Source organism: Eubalaena glacialis, chromosome X, assembly GCF_028564815.1.
Source record: "Eubalaena glacialis isolate mEubGla1 chromosome X, mEubGla1.1.hap2.+ XY, whole genome shotgun sequence".
Lineage (NCBI taxonomy): Eukaryota > Metazoa > Chordata > Mammalia > Artiodactyla > Balaenidae > Eubalaena > Eubalaena glacialis.
Window position 1 is genome coordinate 32,878,223 of NC_083736.1, and position 21,435 is coordinate 32,899,657.

Consider the following 21,435-nt stretch of genomic DNA (forward strand, 5'->3'; position numbering starts at 1 on the left):
AGAATGTTGGGGCTCAGGGTGGGCTGCCCCAAAATATGCTGCAATGACATATTGATTATTTTGAATTAAAGTTACTTAAGAAATGGCCAGTGCAGAAGGGGCACGCTGATTCTCCTTTGTCTCTCTGAAAGCAGGAAATAAATCTCCCATGTGAAAGGTGCACTCCCTGCATCTGGAGGTAGAAGGACACCCTTATTGCCAGAGATGGGGAATTCAGGCAGAGAAGCCTGTATCAACAAACCTTGCTACTTCTTTAATTGACTACCCCAAGCTCACACTCTGTTTAGATTCTTCACTAATTGAACACCCAAAACCTAAGTTTCTTTTTCCTGTCAATTCCTCATAAATTTTTTGTTTCTTTGTTTGTTAAGTATAAAAGCTGTCTACTTTGGCCACTTCTTAAATCCTCTTTCTATGAGACCTCCATGAGTTTGAATTAAAATTTGTTTCTTTTTCTCCTGTTAATCTGTCTTGTATCAATTTTATTATCAGTCCAGCTACAAGAACTCAAGAGGGGTAGAGGGGGAAATTTCCCGCTCCTCATCATGAACATTCCTTTATAAAGCAGTTTTTCTCTTACATGTACTTAAAGAATAGATTAACCAGCATAATGACTTAACTTTCTATGTGAAAGAATTTCTGCTTGTTCAAAGAAATTGCCTCCATTTCTCATAATCTTTTATTAAAGGACTATACCATGTATATTCAATCTTGTGGCATAGAAGGGCAGATTTTAAAACAAGGACATTCAAAAGATGTTGAAATTTAGAAAACTGAAAAAAAATTCAAGTAATCAGAAAAGATTGGGATACTATTTTAAAATATGAACAGACATGTATCAAACTTTGCAAGTTATAAACCTTTTCAGTAGAAATTTTAATATCTTATACATTTTTAAATAGATGTAAGGTAGTTGCAGCAATTAAAATAGTATAATTTTTGTTATTATTTTCTTAAAGACAAGAAACATTTGAGAGGTAGTAGACTCTAGACACATATTGAATTAAATTACCCAGCTACAATTCCAGGGAACACAGTTAAGGAAATCCTGTGTTAGGATTTTTTTTTTTTTTTGAGTTCATTTTAATAGAAGTAAATGTGACTTCTTGATCATGCAGGTTTTTTGTACCATAGCCAGATTAAAACCCAGGTTCCTATATCCCCAGGCCAGGGATCTTCCTGCTACTCCACATTGTTTAAAAGTTTTAACAAAGAATTCTAAGCTGTTAGAAGAGCAGATTGGAATTTTCATCTGTGGCAAAACTGCTTTTGGTATTTCACCTTTATTTTCTGCCATTTTATCACTTTGCTAATTATATGTAATTGCTCTTTGATGCATGATGATAAATATTGTTACATAACCATGGTTATGTGGGCATATAAATTATAATTGTGTTATTTTAAATATATTATCATATTTCATTTATTCATTTGTTTAGTCAGTAAATATTTATTGAATTCTGCTCTGTGCAAGGTGTTGTGATAGACACTCAGAATAGAGCAAATCAACTGGACAGTAATGACCCTGTGTTAGTGGCACTTACATACTAGCAAGGGAAACATTAAATATAATGATTAGTTTAATTATAATTGGAATTATTTAACTAGAGCAGTGATAAATTACAAAGGAAAAGTGCAGGCTGGTATGAGGGCATACAACAGGGGACGCTGAATAAGCTGGAGAGTTAGGAACGGCCTCTTTGAGGAACCGACCTCTAAAGGATGAATAGTAGACAAAAAAGTAGTAGGGAGCAGGGAAAATTAGAGCAGAGGTAAGAAGAACATTCATTTCTAGGAGAAGCTCCGTAAAGGTGCTGTGGCTAGAGTTGGAGACTAGGGGGAATGATCACAAGATTTTATGTTGGTGAGATGGGCAGGGGCTTTTAGGATATATTAAAGAGTTTGATGTTTATCCCAAGAACAAGGCAAAGTCATTGCAGTGTTTTAAGGAGGAGACCCTCATCATTAGATGGATTATTTTGAAGCAGTGTAATGAATGCTACATGGAAGATAAGTTGGAAGGAGGCAAGACTGATTTGGTTGGATGTAGATGGTCAGGACAAGGGTCCAATTCAAAATATTTAATGATTGGTCCGTGGGTGCTACCAATCAGAACAGATGTCACCAATAAACAATAATCATGGCAGCATAAGTGTGAACCTCCTGGATATAAGACCAGGCTGGTGAACTTCAGTGCATAGCTGTATCTCTTGCCGAGATGGGAATAGTGGGAATAATTTTGAAGAAACAGGTAAAGGCTTAGAATAATGACTATTTTAAAAGCAAGTTAAAGAGACAAAGTAAAAGTATAACTGATTTCCCCTTATTCATTCTGCTATGAAAATTCCAATCAAGGAGGACACTGAAAGGCTGAATAAAACAGATTCCATAATAATCTTATTTTTAAAAGGAGAACCTTCTTCTGAAAATTTCTGCTTGCTTAATATTCACTTCAACTAATTAAGCCTCTTGAGAGGGGATATTTTTCCTAAGAAAGAACTTAATCATTTTTGCACTGAAAATATTATGTCTATTATTGTTATAAAATTAAACAAAGCTATATGAAGCCATATTAACACTGAGTTTAACAATGACTTTAGAGGTCACTGAAGAAGTCATTTCTAATTAAAAATTACAAGTTTAAAAATTACAGCATAGGATCCAAAGAAAAGTTAAAGTAAATTTTCAAAATACTTTGCTTTAAAAAATTAATATCCCAATATTATATCACTTATAGTTCCATGAAGTTTTCTCTCCCTTTCTAAACATTTGTTTTCCTTAAAAATTCTATTGTATGTTCAGATGAATTCATGTTATCCCTAAAATAGCCAATTTGGTACTCTATAAACATTTGACAAACAAATAAATGAAGCAAATGTGTTTTTTACACTATTTTTTTCTCCCTCTAATAAAAACAACATAGAACTCAAAGCATAGAAATCACAGTCAGAAAGCCTGGGTAACAGTAGTTGCACAGTATATGTGAACCACAGTTTCCTGATTTGAACACAATACCTACCTTTAAGGGATATTAAGCTGTACAGATCTTTACAGAATATTAATTTTTGTTATTATCCCTCCAGATGATTGAAAGGAATTATATTTACTGGTGTTAGTACTAAGCTCTCAAAGAACCATTGTTCCCACTCCAAATTGTTACCCAGAAACTTGTATAGCCCTCAAAAAAGGTAGTTACATGTTCAAGTTGGAACAGTAGAAAAATCACTTTGAGTTTTTGCATGTGGACATTGGTAGAGAAAGTAGAGCCAATAAAATAAACAAACACACACATTCAGGGATTGTTTTACCTTTTTTAAATTGTTGGTAAAGATCATAAATTCTGAGGATGTGCTATCCACTACTGTAGCCATATGCTCTGTTAAAATTGAGACAACAGGCCCAAAATGGAGTCACTTATGCTAAGCCCCATATAACCGAACCCAGACAGCTTAATTACAGTTTCAGCTTTCCCAGAAATGGAATCTTAAACCAGTCAATCAGGAATAGCCTGATCAGCACTAGTTAGGTAATCTGCCTCATAGACACCTGCCATCCCCTAAAGGAAAGTAACCTTGCAATAACTGACCTGCTTTTTTTCTTAGTGTAGCTTCCCTATTTTTGCTCCCTTCTGTCTATAAAAGTTTTTCATTTTGTATAGCTCCTCTGAGCTCCTTTCTGCTGTACTAGCTGCTGCCCAATTTGGATTGATTTTTGCTCAAATAAACTCTTAAAATTTTTAATATGCCTCAGTTTATCTTTTAATTCTTAGCATTTGAAACATGACTAAATTGAGCTGTATCGTAAGTCCAAATACACACTGAATTTCAAAGACTTAGTATGAAATAGGAATGTAAACCATCTGCTGAATAATTTTAATGTAATCAACATCATATTGGATTATATTAATATATATTAATATTATAGTGAAATTATAGCAATGTTATATTGAAATTATAATATTTTGGTTATGTTGGGGTAAAGTGGTTTTTGAAATTAATTTCACTTGTTAATTTTTACTTTTTAATTGTAGCTACTAGAAAATTTAAAATTACATATTAAATTATATTTTTATCGGGTAATACTGTTCTAGAAGGCACAAAGGATAAAAAAAGAGGCCCCTACTTTTCTTCAAGCTGTACCTTATACACCATCATGCCCAATTGTTGGTTTACACTAATGCTCTTACAATGTTTATATACATACATGAAGCATAATAAATGCATCTACATGAATTATGTTAATACCTAGAGATATTTTTCATGAAAATGTCCTATTCAAAATTATGTATATTTTAATTCTGATAATAATCCCAAGAGTTTACCATTTTATCTTCAAATATCTCCTTGATTCGAGGTGAGAAGAATATGTGTGCAAACAGAAGAAAATGCATATTTTAGTTAATAAATTGTTCGCACAGATATTTTAATTAGGAAACTTTGTCATAGCTTTTCCAATGCTGAAGACTTTGTGTACTTTTCATTCTGACTGTTGGGTAAATACTCTAACAACGAATGTGATAGTAGGAATTATATCTCGTAACATAGCTGTCTCTATGTTGCTGTGCTGGTAGAGAAGACAGTCGGATCCTGACATCAGAACTCCTTTGACAGATGTATGATCTTACCACATATTAATAAAATGACCTTGGTCAACTCATCTCACCATCTGATACATGTTGATACATTAAGCTTGGTAACTTCTCTACCTCTGAGTATATATGGCCCACTCCTATGCAGAAGTAAGGGAGTTTTTCATGCAGGTAGTAACGTTATCTGGGGATCTCAATTTTCATAATAGAATGTCAACCCTACACCTGGCATAAAATTCTTCAGTAGAAGCCCCCATCAAGAAGTACAATCTCAAATTCTCTGCTATTCAGCCTCCATCAAAAGTTTGATACAGGAAAGTAAAACTTAGACAACTTTATATAAAGCACTAGTTCTCAACTGCATATATTTTATGAAAAATGTATAGGAATTATTATCGTTCATTGATAATAGCATACACCAATACTGCTGATAATATTTATTGCTAGAGTTGTTAAACATAAAATAATGTTGTTGCCAAGGAAGTTTTTTTAAGAAAATCCATAGCCTGTAGTTCTGTTTTACTCAATCTACTACCCAAGGCTATTGCTAATATGCCATGATGTACCATGATAGGGTATGTATGAGAATTGTTTGAGTTAGTAAATGTGTGAATAATTTGTACATAAGATCAAACTGTAGTAATGACAAGTATAAAAATAGTTCGTCATGGGAATTCTTGTTTTTTTGTTTGCATTCTAAGGATTTTTGCTTCAGACCAATGCTTTTAATGTCAGTCAGGTGATCCATGAGTATATAATGAGACAAGAGAGAGGGACTTGGTGAGCTGAACAGAGACAGAGGGAATTATGTCATAGTAAAATTTCTAGTTCTATTAAAATATAATCAGTTGAACCTATACAGTAACATTTTATGTTTCTGTTTCCATCTCTGTTTCTTAGAAACATCTCCGAATTAATACAACAGTACCTAAACCTGTATTTCATTTCCAGTTAGAATTTGATAGAGTGAATTGAATGATCTCCAAGATTTCTTTAATGACTATGATTCTAAGATTTTTCTCTAAAGATTTGATTCTCCATTCCCATTGCTACCCAATGCATAAAGTGTCTCCAGAGAATTCTTGCTGATGGCCCTTCCTCTGTATTTCTCCTTCCCCTTCTGTTGTCCAATTTTTGACATATAATGTAGTGAGGACTTTACCTTGATGTCATTTTGAGCTTTTCACTTAAAATTACTCCAGGTATTCCTGTTGCCAGAAACTCTTCCCTTAACGAAAGGGCCTCTTATTCTACTTGATTTGGGACCATCCAGCTCTTACTGTATTTGGCAGTACTGCAAGCCAACCCCCATATAAACTGTCCTCTCTTTGGCCTCTATATCACTAAATATGCCACTTAATTTGCCTAGAAGTCGTCCCCATTTTGCAGTGTCAAATCATCTGCCTCACTCATAAAAAACTTTCTCAAGGCCAATGATCCTAATTATACAATGAAACCTCTTTATCCAGCCTTTTCACCAGTCTAAACACTTAAGCACTTAATGGGAACATCTATAATTGGCTGTATAAATATTTTCTACATATGCATAATTTTCTTTGGTTCTTGTATCTCTCTCATTAAGCCAAACAACTGACTTCAGGAAACTTATCTTTTATTTCCCTTGAAACTCTTCACTGCATCCAGCAAAGGGTTCAGCATTCAGAAGATGTCTAACAAATATGTTGCCTAAGAAAATCAACACTAGACCTTGATAAACTATTGCTCTCTGTGCTTCAGTTTTTTTGCAGTTTACAAAAAAGAATACTGTGAAGGTAATTTACCATTAGAAAAGTGTTTTGAAATCCTTGAACAGAGAGTACTCTTCAGCAATTGCATGAAATACTGCTGCAATTACAATGATTTCTGGATGCCACTCTGCTACAAATCTGCCACCTCAGAACAAAAGAAAATGCCGCTTGAAGAAAACTGGTTAACAAAGTGCTGTGCAAGGCCAAATGCCACCTCCTCCACCCTACATCAAAAGTAGACTTTGCTTTAGTTTCCTGATACTAGAAAAAAATAGTTTTAAGAAAATTTTAGCTAAGGAAAAACTCTTTGAAAAAAACAAAAGGATTCTCTACAAAGAACAGCTTCGTTCCAGCCTGGAATGCCTATTTTCTTTTTTTCTAGGTAATCTGATAGAATTTAAAAATTTCTAACAAATTTCTCTACTGTAAACCAGTTTAAATAAGTGGTCACTTAACACTATAAAAGTCTGTAAAATTTTTTGAATGAGTAGCTAGGAAAACATTCTACTAATCTAATGACAAGGAAGTAATTAGAAGAGAAGATTTCAAGGGCTTCCCTGGTGGCGCAGTGGTTAAGAATCCACCTGCCAATGCAGGAGACATGGGTTTGAGCCCTGGTCTGGGAAGATCCCATGTGCTGCGGAGCAACTAAGCCCGTGCGCCACAACTACTGAGCCTGCGCTCTAGAGCCCATGAGCCACAACTACTGAGCCCACGTGCTGCATCTACTGAAGCCCGTCTGCTCTAGAGCCCATGCTCCGCAACAAGAGAAGCCACTGCAATGAGAAGCCTGCACACCGCAATGAAGAGTAGCCCCTGCTCGTGGCAACTAGAGAAAGCCCGCGCACAGCAACGAAGACCCAACACAGACTAAAATAATAAATAAATAAAAATAAATATTAAAAAAAGAAGATTTCAGTATTAAATGCTAACTCAAAATTGAGCAAATGATAGTCAATTCATTACAATAAAAAAGGCCTGATTCTTGAAAGATTTTATAAAGAATACTTTAAATAATTAATATGATGGTTTAATAATAAAAAAATGTTGACAGATTCTTGAAAAAACTACTGATTTCCATTATTTAAAACAATTCTAATGCCCTGTAATGAAAAATATTTGGATAATACCTCTGAATTGCTCTTATTATCAAATTGCTTTTTTTTCTTTCTGGAAGGTTCCATATGTTTCACTCTTCCCCAGTTTAACTCCTTCTCATCTTTCTGATCTCAACCTGTTGTCACTTTCTCAAATTGGCATTTTTCTTAGCCCCCAAATATAACCATTTTTTCCCTGATATCCTCTTCCATTGCATCTTTGTATATTCTTTCAAAACACTTATTGCAATTTATGATTCTGTATTTATTTTGTATTTATTTCCTTATTGAATTTCTCTCCAACTAAACCTTAACTTCCATGAAGGTAAGGTATCTGTCTCGCTTTTTTTTTTTTTTTTTTTTTTTTTTTGACGTTCCAGACCAGCATCTAGCACAATGCTCGGCTGTTAGTATGTGATCAGTAAATACTTGTTGAATGAACTGAAGAATAAAAAAGTGATAATCCCTCATCATGTTATCTGATATTTCCAAAACACTAATTCATTTTGAGAGATAAAAATGTAAATTAAAAGCACTATCACATGATCCGGCAATTCCACCTCTGGGAGTATATCCAAAAGAAACAAAAACACTAACTGGAAAAGATATCTGTACCTCCATGTTCACAGCAGCATTATTTACAGTAGCCAAGATCGCGGGCGCCAGTGGGCGGGGTCTGGGGCGAGGCCCCGAGCGCCGCTGGGACTGGCGGCTTCGGTGCTCCGGGAGTGGGAGCACAGGCGGCAGGTGGGGGCCAGACAGCGAGGTGTGAGCTGCGGCGCACATGTCATGTGGCCTGTGCTTTGGACCGTGGTGCGTACCTATGCTCCCTATGTCACCTTTCCTGTGGCCTTCGTGGTTGGGGCTGTGGGCTACCACCTGGAATGGTTCATCCGGGCGAAGGATCCCCAGCTTGTGGAGGAGGAGAAGAGCATCTCGGAGCGCCAGGAGGACCGCAAGCTGGATGAGCTGCTAGGCAAGGACCACACCCAGGTCGTGAGCCTTAAGGACAAGCTGGAATTTGCCCCTAAAGCTGTCCTGAACAGAAACTGCCCGGAGAAGAATTAATGGAGGACACAGGGTCCTATGGGTCCTTCTGGGGGCCAAGACTGGTCCTGCCACCATGTCGACTCAGCAACCAGAACCCACATCTGATTTGCTTTATTGTTTCTTCTGGCCCCTACCGCCCCACACAGCCACGCACATACTGGCTGCTCTGCTATGGCCAGGCAGACACACTATTAGCTGAGGAGCCAGTGAAGAGGAAGGCCCGTGAGGATTCTGGCCTGAAAGCTGCCTCTCATGGATGGTGGCCACAACTGCTGAGGCTTCTGTGCTGCTAGGTGCACCACTGGGAGGACAGTGATGAAATGAACATTGGCTGTCAGTCCCTGTGGGGAGGCAGTTTGGCCTCAGGTGGGAGTGGCTGGGATTGGGGTGATACCTTTAGGAGGGGTACCTACATGCCTAGTTCTAGTTTGCACTGGGAAGAGTTCAGAAATCTACCTGGCTCCCTTAACTAGCTTGCTTTGTCCTTTGTGCTCATTTTCCCTGAAATCCTGTCCTGTCAGCTCAGAAAGGGGATTCCCCTGGGAAGGAAAGCAGATTTCTGTTCTTGGAAGCCCCGGCTGTTCACCTTGGGGCAGGTGAATTTGCTTGAAAACAATCACCATCTTTCACCCCCACCCCGTCACTGTGTAGTGCAAAACTTGATTAAACTGGCGTCTGAGAACCATTTTGATCTAATCCTATCTTCCAGGTGGTGCTGCGGTCTCCTAGGAGTTAGGCAAAGCAGTCATCTCCGGGTAGGATAAAATTGGCTTTTAACTAAGGACTCTGGGGCCCTGGAAGCTTTGTTTTACTAGCGTGGCTGCATTGGAACCTGGAGGCCGTGAGTCCTGGAGGCGCAGGTTCCCAAGGGCCTTTTTATCATGATAACATGAGGCTTATATACTTTCAAAGTCTACATTAAGAGTAGACCAGGGAGCTTAACAATTGCTATCAAATTTTCCAACTTCATACACACATGCACACATACTTTTCCCTATAAAAGTAGTATATGTACGTTAAATTTGGTAGGGGTTTAAAAAAGGTTACCCACACTCTGAGGGCTCTAGTACAGATAAAATGTTAACATTTTGGTATCTTTCAGTAATTCTTGGACTAGTTTTTTTAGATATTTATTACTGTACATTTAATTTTATATTCTTTTTACATAGTGTTTCATATCATAATCACTTTCTTATCACATGGTCTTCATAATCCTGATTTGTTTTCATTAGCTGTATAATTTGCCCATCAAGTGGGAATATAGCATAGTTTGTTTTTAACAGTTTCCCTATTGCTGGACATTAGGGTTGTTTCTGGTTGTTCACTAGGAGAAATAATGCAAAGAGTATCTTACATAAGGATTTTCCTGCATTTTTGGACTAAATGGTAGGAACAGTAAATGGCATTTTGGACGAAATGGGATGAACGGTTTTAAGGGCCTCAATGCATAATACTAAATGTCTTTCCTGAAGGGCAGTACGAACTTATACTAAATGCTACCACTAAAGATGTTGTCGGTGAGGTTGGAAGGGGTGAGAGCAGAGAGCAGACCTGTTGCCTCACGAAGTCAACTGACCTTTAACCTGAGTGAGCAAAGGCAAGTAATGAGCATTTGATGAAGAATGAACCTGCCTTAAAAGGGGGAGGGTGTTTGCCTGCCTCTTACCTCAGGATCTGAGGCCCAGTGGTGTTAACAGGTGGGTGAAGGTAGAATTCCTGAACAGATAGAGATGCCGGCTGTGGAGTGGGAGGAGCGGGGGGATGTGGAACGTGGTAGGCAGAGAAGGAGGGGGCAGGTCGAGTCGGTGGCTCCCCCTCAGTCGCCGAGGCCTGGTGGGAATGTTGAGATGAGTTGCTGTTGCTTCTCAGGGCATAAATCCGATGGGGGGCGTGGGGAAGCAGGGTCTGCTGCTGAAGTGAGGATGACGTTTCTGGTTCTGAAAGGATGTGCTAATAAGCTCAGCTTGGTTACAGGCTCAGGCTGACGCAGACCTCATGGGCAGACCAGTGCTGCCCCCCTGTGGCAGTCCTGAGGGCGACCAAGCCTGGGATCCCTTCACTGGGCTAAACCACCAGTAGCAAACTCTCTTGCCTACAGGGGTCAGTCAGGTGGCTTAAATGAGTGGCCAGGCCAGGCTAGAAAGCACAGGCCTGCCTAAAGGGGGCAGTGGCTGTGCAGCTTCTTCCAATTTGTGCTGCTTGCCCAGAGATACCAGATTGAACTTCTGATTTTTAAATGTTGACAATTTATTTTTTTAAAAATTCTAAGCATGCTAACATACCCATAGGGTTAATTTGACCCGGTGGCGGCCAATATGCCACCTGTCAAGCTGCCCCTTGCCTTCTAATGAAATCTGAGAGATACGCTTTGTTTTTAAGCAATCTAACAACTGTGGCAAACATTAGATCCCAGGATTGGTTTCCCTCGAAACACTTTTGGGCATCCTGCACATATGTAGTTTAATATCAGCCTAAGCAAAACATTACAGGACAGAAAACCTACAGAAATAACACACAAAAAGTTTTCCCACAGACTAAGACATATTTGGGTTTTCAGATATTTTGGAATAACCCTGCCACCACTGATGTACGTCCTCCCAGTGCCTGATGGAAGAAGCACTATCTTTGGAAGTCCAAGTTGCTCCCTTTTTCTAGTCTCACTTTGTGCCCCTTTTAAATAATTTTATTTCCTCGGGCTTGCCCTCGCTGAATTTTTGCCTCCAGCAAGTCTATTAGTATTCTCAGCTGGCTCTTTCTTTCCCAGGGCTGGCTGAGCTCTGCTACTACCGTCGGGCTGTGAGATCGGGCGTGCTTTCTTGCCTCTGCTCAGGTGTCATCAGGCAGCGGGGTTTCTATGGATGGGGCAAAGGTGGGCCAGGCTTGCTGGGACCAACCAGGGCATGGACTGGTTTTCTTCCACTCTTGCTGATTCACCTTGGAGGTGCATGACCCTCTTTTGGATTGGCCCAGCAGTCACGATTCACTGAAACACAGTAGTAAGTAGATGTGCTTGGGGCTTTTACCCACCCCTCCCGGCCCCCGCCCCGGGTCTCTTCCCAGCCTGGTGATAGTGGTGGCTTTAGAGCTGCGTTATCCCGTCTGAGCATGGCAGGGATCACTTCTCTGCCCTCAGCGGCCCAGGGTCTGGTGCTTTTCCACTCTCTCTCGAGCCTTTCCTGTGCCTGTTGCTGTGTTAGCTCAAGTCAGCTGGGCAGCTGCCAGGACAAGCCTGCCAGAGGGCCCTTTGACTCCTGTCAGCTTCCCAGGGCCCCGGGCTGGTGAGGCCGTCGGCCGAGTGAAACACCATGGGATTAGCCTCCCCAGAGTCACTTGGGAGCCAGGCAGTGAAAATGAAAAGGCTCGTGCCTTGCCTCACTTTTCCTTTTCCACTCTGGTGTGGGTCTCTAGGCACTTGTAGAGTGGTGAGCCAGGGCGGTGTGGTACAGTGAAAATAAAGTGGATTCTCGAGTCTGACAGGCTTACGAGTACTGCCTCAACCACTAGCTGAATGACCTTGGGCAAGTCACGTAGCCTTTCTGAGCCTCAGGTATCAGTTATCCTCATCTGTAAAACAGGGATAAGAGTACCTATTTTTGCTGGGTTATTGCAAAGTTAAGGTAACATATGTAAAGTTCTTAGCAGAGTCCATGGCAACAAGTAGGTGCTCAATAAATGTTGGCTGCTGTAGTTTTATTGCAGGAAAAGCAGTTCCATGTAGCTTGTGATCCTAGTGAGCTAGGGATCCGGAGGGGAGAGCAGCCTTGGTTGGGAGGGTGATCACAGGGACCCACCCTCACAGGGACCCTCTCAGGCCTGGTGGTTGAGGGCTTCTTAGGAGTATCTTACAGGAAAGACTGCCTTGTCCAAGAACCAGGCTGGCCACGGGGGTGCAGGCTTCAACCTGTGTTGCGAAGTAGTAGCCGCATCGGTGCCGTCTCAAGGTCAGAGTCAAGATGTGTGGAGGGAGGTGTGGGGGAACACCTGAGAGTAGCATGCGTCAGGATGGGTGGAGGTGAGAGCCCTAGACTTGGAGGCAAGAGACTGGGGTGGCCTGGGACATGCCCCTTCACCTCTTCTGGCCTTGGAAGAATAGGGGTGCTGACATCCTTCCTGCTGTAGTGTAAAAAGAGAAGCCAGCTTAGAGCTTCGAAAACGTGCAAGTGCTGTTCTATCCCAGTAAAATCTCCCTTTTATCGCATCAGGATGGCAGCCAGTCTGAATAATGGAATAGACATAAATGCTCCTTTATTCTTTTTCTGAACAGTCTCTTAAAGTATTTGCTAAGTAGAAGTCTTTGGGGAATCAGCTTTAAGAGTAAAGAGGAGTAATTAGTAATTAGTGTGTATCATTTTGCATCCTGTTCCAGTGGTACCTTGATGTACTTAAAAACAGTCTATTCTTTTTAAATTAAATTTGTTAACATTCGTTATCTGTTTATCAAATCCCTTTTACACAATGCAGAGATGAACCTTGGCTTTGTTTTTTTGTTTAAAAATTCCAAATGCGTCCTCCAAATATTTTTGAGATTTTTAAACATCTTTACTGGTGTCCCAGAAAGGGCAGCTCTTCTCTCTAAAAGAGTCCAAAGTCCCTTGTACCCTTATGCCCCTCTCCACTGCCCCTGTTTCTTCACTTCCAACCCAGCTCCACGGTCCATTTCTGTTTGCTTCTGGGCCTGAACTGCCCAGTGCAGCTAGAGAATTTTGCATAACCGTGTGGCCTGACACTCTGCATGTATGGGTTCAGATGTAGCCTTCAGGGTGATTTCTTATTTATTTGTCTTCTTTGGCTGCGCTGTGCGGCATGTGGGATCTAGTTCCCTGACCAGGGATCGAACCCATGCCTCCTGCATTGGGAGCGTGGAGTCTTAACCACTGGACCACCAGGGAAGTCCCTGATTTCTTTTTTAAACCGAGCTTGTCAAGCCCTCAGCCCCATCCCTGCATTCCTCTTAGCCCTTGCTGCTTGCTCTCCACTTCCACCGCTAAAGTGGTGAAACCAGTTTGGCTAAAAGCCTTTGTGATTGCACATGTGGTATCCATTCCCAGTCATACTAATGCTTTGCAGTGTCCGGCACTCTTCAGTGAATTCTGTCTTGACTTCACCACCACCTCTGTTTCCTTTTCCAGCTGTCTCCTCTGCCACTGGCTCCTCCTGTTCTCCTAACTGTGAGTGTTCTTCCAGTTTCATCCTTGGCTTTTTTCTTGCTGCACTGTTTTAGCCTCACCTGTGGCTTCAACCACCTGCTGATCTACCTTGAGGACTCCCAGATGTCTTATCTGTAGTCGTGAATTTCCCCCCAAGCTCTAGATCATTCTCTGAAACAGCTCACTATACATCTCTGTCTAGATTTGTATGACAGTTAAAGGTGTTGACCTGGGTTTGAAGCTTAACTCTGTAATCTAGTTGCGTGACCAGAAAAGTCACTTAACTTCTGTAAGCGTCATCTGTACAATGGGGACGATTCTTGTGAAGATGGAGAGTGTGTGTAAAACACCCGGCCTGGTGTTTGGCGTGGATTCCGTCTCCTCTCTCCTGTCGCTCGACTTGCTTCTGACTCCCCCTTTCCCCCAACCTGTGGTGACCCACTTCTTCATCTGGAATTCATCCTCTGTTCTCCATCTCACTTCCCTGCCCTCATAATCTCTTGCCTAAACTTTTGGTCTCTTCCTGAAAATTCTTCCCGTTTCTGGCAGCATTTTCTCTCTAAAACACATTTTTAATGAGGTCGCTCCTTAAAGACCTCCATGGCTTCTCTCACCAAAGCCCCTTGTGTGCCATGCAGATTCTTTCATCATCTTGCCCTAGCCTCCCTCCCGTCATCCCCAGGACAGAACATGCTTTGTATTGATACCATTTCCTGAACGTGTTGTGCTCGTTCAGGTCCTGATGCCTCCGGGTGCACTATGCATTGGGCCTCCTTGGCTGCCTGGTGAACTCCATTACACCACAAGACAGCCTAGGTAGCTAAGCAGAGACTGCCATTCCCTCTGCCTCTCTAACCCTGTGTCTGCTCTCCTACTGCAGCATTTACACAAGGCACTGTGACGGTCGTGTGTCTGTTTCCGTAGACTGTGAGTTCCTTGAGGGCAGGGACCAAGCCTTGCACAGAGTCATTTCCAATAAATGTTGAATGAATTAAGAGAAAAAAAAAATAGCCAAGGTGTGCAAAAAACCTAAGTGTCTATAGATGTATAAATTCTTCAAGAAATTGATATCAATATATGTAATTCAGCCATAAAAAGTTGAGAAAATCGTACCATTTGTGACAACGTGGATGGACCTTTAAGGTATTGTGCTAAGTGAAATAAGTCAGACAGAGAAAGACAAATATTGTATGATCTCACTAATATGTGGAATCTAAAAAAACAAACAAACAAACTCATAGAAAAAAGACCAGACTTGTGGTTACTAGAGGTGGACGGTGGGGGGAAGGGGAATTGGAGAAAGATGATCAAAAGATACAAACTTCCAGTTGTAAGATAAATAAGTACTAGGGATGCAATGTACAATATGATGACTGTAGCTACCACTGCTATACAATATATAGGAAAGTTGTTGAGAGTAAATCTTGAGTTCTCAACACAAGGGGAATTTTTTTCCCTTTTTTCTCTTCTTTTTTCTTTTCTTTTTATTGTATCTATGTGAGAAAATGAATGTTAGCTGCACCTATTGTGGTAATCATTTCACAATGTGTAGATCAAACTATCATTCCTTAAACTTATAGAAGAGGTGTGCCAATTATTTTTCAATAACACTGGGAAAAAAATGTATAATTCGAACTCTGTTTCTGATTAAGGAAGGATTATTTGGGCCCTAAGATACTCTCCAGTGAATGGTACCAATTAGATGGGCAATCTGTTTCACTTTCCCTTCTCATTCTTTTCAATCCTGTCATAAATTGCATCATAAATTGGTTTATAGGGTGACAATTTTAGCTATGCATTTTTTATATAAACCTTCAGAAGCTGGATTTTATTTATCAGAAAAATTTTCCTCTGGGAACAGGTAATGCAGTATTCTTACTGACAATTTCCTACCCTCCTCCTGGGTACTCCTGCAAAAATAGGAAAAATGGATTTCAAGGTTGAGTGAAGCCACTACAGTACTATCTAGGCATTGCATCTCGTGGTTTGCACTTTTGTAATTGGCACTATAGCAGTTGCTATGTAGATTCCAGAGTTAAGTAATCAGTGATATTCTGGGAAGCTTCAATATTATGCAACTCAGTTCTCTCAATCTAGTATATACCAGTTCAGTCCAACCTTTCAAGTTTAGCCTATTTTTTTCTCTCCTCTAATACCTGGCTCATCTAACTAGGAAGAAAAAACAAACAGGGGAAATAAACATATATTTTCTAATTTCCTACCGTCTCCTCACTTTTGCTGTTTATTTTGTTAACATTTTTATTTAGAAGCCTGTGGGATCAAAACATTTGCAAAAATGGCTAGGATTTACCATATATAAATACACACATTGACATTTAGCATGTAGAAGATAGTTTTTTAAAAAAATCATCAGGATTATAACATATATATATAGAGAGAGAGAGAGAGAAGAAGGAGATATTATTCGATATTATGTTACATTGGGTAATGGGAAGCCCTTTCACTTAATATAGTTGGTAATCATCAACAACGTTTTCTAGATTCCTAACAAAAATTCTATACATCATGAAGAGATTAGGAAATATAATTTAAGTTTTAAAACATAATTTTAGTTGACAGAGATCCCCATGATTAATATAACAAATGATTGAAAAGTAATATAAGAAGTAATGAATGCTATCTTTTCAAAATAAAGGAGTACCAAAACTAGACATTTATAGTACTTAACCTTAAGACAGTTTCAATTAATGAAACATATAGTTTGATATCTGTAAGGATTTCACTCAGTTGTTTACAAACGCACGTTAGTTCTAACTTGCTCACTTTTTTTTCTTAAAATTAATCAGTACATTTATAAGACAAAATTCTAGTCTCCCTATATGTACTATAGAGCTGTGCTGTATAATACTGGAGCCCCTAGCCACATATAACAATATACATTTAAATTAATAAAAATAAGTAAAATTTAAAATTCAGTTATTCTGTTGCCTTAGCCACATTTCAGGTGCTCAATAGTGATAAGTAGCTAGGGCAACCATTTTGGCGATACTGTATTTTTGTTGTTGTTTTATATTTTTTATACAATTTTAAAGGTTACTTTCCATTTACAGTTATTACAAAATATTGGCTATATTCCCCGTGTTGTATAATACATCCTTGTAGCCCATCTTACACCCAATAGTTTGTGCCTCCCACTCCCCCACCCTATCTTGCACCTCCCTCCCCTCCCCACTGATAACCACTAGTTTGTTCTCTATATCTGTGAGTCTGCTTGTTTTTTGTTATATTCACTAGTTTGTTGTACTTTTTAGATTCCACATATAAGTGAGATCATACAGTATTTGTCTTTCTCTGTCTGACTTATTTCACTTAGTATAATGCCCTCCAAGTCCATCCATGGTGCTGCAGATGGCAAAATTTTGTTCTTTTTTATGACTGAGTAATATTCCATTGTGTATATATACCACTTCTTTATCCATTCATCTGTCGATGTACACTTAGGTTGCTTCCATATCTTGGCAATTGTAAATAATGCTGCTATGAACATTGTGGTGCATGTATCTTTTCAAATCAGTGTTTTTGGTTTTTTTCGGATGTATGCCCAGGAGTGGAATTGCTGGGTCATATAACAGTTCTATTTTTAGTTTTTTGAGAAACCTCCATACTGTTTTCCACAGTGGCTGTACCAGTTTATATTCCCACCAACAGTATACAAGGGGTTCCCTTTTCTCCACATCCTCACCAGCATTTGCTATTTGTGTTCTTTTTGATGATAGCCATTCTGACAGGTGTGAGGTGATATCTCATTGTGGTTTTGATTTGCATTTCCCTGATCATTAGTGATGTTGAGTATCTTTTCATGTGCCTATTGGCCATCTGCCTTTCCTCTTTGGAAAAATGTCTCTTCAGTTCTTCTGCCCATTTTTTAATCAGGTTGTTTGGTTTTCTGATGTTGAGTTGTATGAGCTGTTTATATATTTTGGATATTAATACCTTATCTGTCATATTATTTGCAAATATTTCCTCCCATTCTGTGGGTTGTCTTTTCATTTTGACAACAGTTTCCTTTCCTGTGCAGAAGCTTTTAAGTCCCATTTGTTTATTTTTGCTTTCATTTCCTTTACTTTAGGAGATGGATCCAAAAAGTTATTGCTGCGATTTATGTCAGAGAGCATTCTGCATATGTTTTCCTCTAGCAGTTTTATAGTATTTGGTCTTACATTTAGGTCTTTAATCCATTTTGAGTTTATTTTTGTATATGGTGTTAAAGAATGTTGTAATTTCATTCTTTTACATGTAGCTGTCCAGTTTTCCCAGCACCACTTAACGAAGAGACTGTCTTTTCTCCATTGTATATTTTTGCCTCCTTTGTCAAAGATAAGGTGACCATATGTGCGTGGGCTTATATCTGGGTTCTCTGTCCTGTTCCATTGATCTGTATGTTTGTTTTTGTGCCAGTACCATACTGTTTTGATGACTGTAGTTTTATAGTATAGTCTGACATCAGGGAGCCTGATTCCTCCAGCTCTGTTCTTCTTTCTCAAGATTGTTTTGGTTATTCAGTGTCTTTTGTGTTTCCATATAAATTTTAAAATTATTTCTTCCAGTTCTTTGAAAAATGCCATTGGTATTTTGATAGGAATTGCTTTGAATCTGTTGATTGCCTTAGATAGTATGGTGATTTTAACAATATTGATTCCTCCAATCCAAGAACACTATATATCTTTCCATCTGTTTGTGTCATCTTCGATTTCTTTCATCAGCATCTTATACTTTTTGGAGTACTGGTCTTTTGCCTCTGTAGGTGGGTTTATTCCTAGGTATTTTATTCTTTTTGATGTGAAGGTAAATGGGATTGTTTCCTTAATTTCTCCTTATAATACTTTGTTGTTGGTGATAGAAATGCAACAGATTTCTGTATATTAATTTTGTATCCTGCGACTGTACCGAATTCATTAAAGAGCCCTAGTAGTTCGCTGGTAGCATCCTTAGGTGATACAATGTTTTATGTGAACATTTTCATCGTCACAGAAACTTCTGTTAGAAAGTGATGCTATAGAGTTGATTTAGTGATAATCTAGGCATATGAACAATACGTTGTAATGCATGTTTATAGCTATTAATAACAATGTAAGATTTTTCTGATGTATTGCTGTTTGGATCAGTACTCAATTCTGATGTGTGGAGGGGTGCCCTCACACCACCAAACAACTCAATTCTGACACTGTTTACCCAGAGATAGCATCAGATTCCGCAGGTTAAGTGCTCATTCCCAGCAGACTGCCTCCGCTCGCGTGCATTTGCGTGCATACACACACACACACACACACACACACACACACACACACTTCAGACACACTTGCAAATCCAGGTTGTTATCTGTACTTCTGACTGGCTGTAAAGCTGAGGCTCCCACAACCCCCTCCTTGGGTTTGATTAATTTGCTAGAGTGGCTCACAGAACTCAGAGAAACCTTGTACTCACTAAATCACTGATTTATTATGGTTTATTATAAAAAGATATAACTCAGAAACAGCCAGGGGGAAGAGAGGAGTACAGCAAGGTAAGGGAAAGAGCACAAAGCTTCCATGCTCTCTCTGAGCGCCACTCTCCTCAAATCTCCACGTGTTCACTAACTGGAAGCTCTGGGCTCAGTCCTTCTGGGTTTTTGTGGAGGCTTCATTATATAGGCATGAATGATTAAATCATTGGCTATTGGTAATTGATTCAACCTCCAGCCCCTCTCCCCTCCCCAGAAATCAGGGGGTGGGACTGAAAGTTCCACCCCTCTATTTGTGGTTGGTTCCCCTGGCAACCAGCCTCCATCCTTAGGTGCTTTCCAAAAGTCATTTCGCTAATATAAACCCAGTTGTGGTAGAAAGGGACTTGTTATGAATGATAACACACCTATTTCACTTTTATGGCTCGGAAGGGATTTTAGGAACTGAGGGCAAGAGACCAAATATTATAACAAAAGATATTCCATTGCTATTTTCTCAGGAAATTCCAAGGATTTTGAGAGCCGTGAGGCAGGAACTGTGGATGAAGACCAAATATATATGAGAAATAGATTTTGGTCATCTGAATGACCAAATATATATTTCTTATAAGTCACAATATTACAATTGTAGAGTATAGAATACACAAATTTCCATTACTTGGGAACATAATTTAATTTTACAAGTAAAGTTTTATACAAGCTCTTAATTGGACATCAGATTTTATTATAAATAATACGAGAGTCTTGACAAAATATATTCACTCTTATAAATACATTGATTCTTTCCTCCAAAGGAAGTTTAAGAAACTAGTTGTGATCCATCAAAAAAAAAAAAAGGTATTATATCCATTTTTAGGTCCTGTGTCTACCTACCAAGGACAACATCTCAGGTAACCAGAACCTCCAAGATACTAGTAAATCTCAAACTTGGAAGTTTTCCAACAGTCCAAAGCTTTCAGCTATAAGTAACATAGTGTCAAACATTAATTTGGATGATTTTACACAATTGTAGGCATAAAACCATAGTGATAAATATAGTGGTGGTGTACTTATGAATTAGTAATATAGATCTGAAAAACAAAAGCATACTTAAAAATAGAATAAGTATCTATTCTGGAAACCTGAAAGTAAAATAGTTGAAAAGCTTTCTTTGCCCATGAAGAAAGGTAGATGTCCAGTTTCCAAAATGCCTCATGATATATCTTTATCTTGGTGAATTAACTACAGTATTACCTATGCCCCTTGGTTTTACAACATATAAATATTTAGACTCACTATAGAAATATTTAAAATCACAAAGACTAAATTTGCTTGGTCAACTCACAAGACTCTGATGGCAATGAAGGGGAACAGAATTTTTCCACTCCAAAATATGCCACATCCCACATCAGCATGAGATTTGTTAACGCAAGTTCGTGTGCCCGACGCACAGTGAGGCCAAACAAACTGAAACGTCGGAGTTTAGAGCAGAGGAAGGTTTATTTCAGGGCCATGCAAGGAGATGGATGGCTCATGCCCTGAAAAGCCTCAAGCTCCCCTAAGCGTTTCAGCAAAACATTTTTAAAGGCCAGGAGGAGGGTCGCAGGGTATGTGATCAGCTTGTGCACAGTTCTCTGATTGGCTGATGGTGAGGCAGCAGGGTGGTGTCACAGGGGTTAACATTACCGGTCCTTAGGCTCCAGGAGGCCTGGGGCTATGTGCTCACGGTCATCAAGTAGTTAACATCTTCCATTTGGTGGTGGGGTTTTCACATCTGCAAAACAACTCAGGAAATGTGCATCAAATACTGTTATCTAGGTACTTCAGAGAGGAGCTAAAGCAGAGGATATGGCGGAAGCCCTGTCTTGGGAAGGCCCCATAGGGTCCTGCTCAGTTACAGATTATTTTGAGCTAAAGACAATGAAAACCCAGCAGATTCAGGAAAAATCCTTTACCTCCCCATCCTCAACTGCCAAAATTTGCATTGGAAAGGGGGCCTATACCAGGAAGAGAAATATTAGAAATACCATTTTACTTACGAAACTTATCTGCATAACAGGGCAACCTTTGTTTTCCAGACATCTCCTCTGCCTTCCTGTGAATGGCCTTCTTTTCTTTGTATCCCCAGACCCCACTCCTTTCCTTATTAGCTCAGGATGTTATATAAGCTTCAATCACCTGGCTGCCTTTTGGGTCTCTTATTTTTATGGGAATCCCATGTGTATGAAATTACATTTGTTTTTTTCCTGTTAATAACATTTTAATTGTTTGACCTGCCACAGAACCTGGAAAGGTAAAAAGAAAAATTTTCCTCCCCAGCAACATATTATGAGGAAAAAAAACCTGTCCAGTGAAACAGAGATTT

The 21,435-nt window shown here is 39.4% G+C and overlaps 1 protein-coding gene and 1 long non-coding RNA gene across 2 annotated transcripts in view; both read left to right on the forward strand.

The window, feature by feature from the left end:
* Positions 1-21,435, forward strand: part of LOC133082675 (uncharacterized) — a 167,327-nt gene that overhangs the window by 137,548 nt on the left and 8,344 nt on the right. The gene's annotated exons all lie outside the window — the stretch shown is intronic.
* LOC133082457 (small integral membrane protein 12-like) lies at positions 8,210-8,501 on the forward strand. The gene has a single exon (XM_061179057.1). The coding sequence runs from the start codon at positions 8,223-8,225 to the stop codon at positions 8,499-8,501; it is 279 nt and encodes a 92-aa protein (XP_061035040.1). The 5' UTR covers positions 8,210-8,222.

What these genes read in the sequence shown, in the direction of transcription:
- LOC133082457 (XM_061179057.1), top strand. Translation starts at nt 8,223, where the DNA reads ATGTGGCCTGTGCTTTGGACCGTGGTGCGTACCTATGCTCCCTATGTC.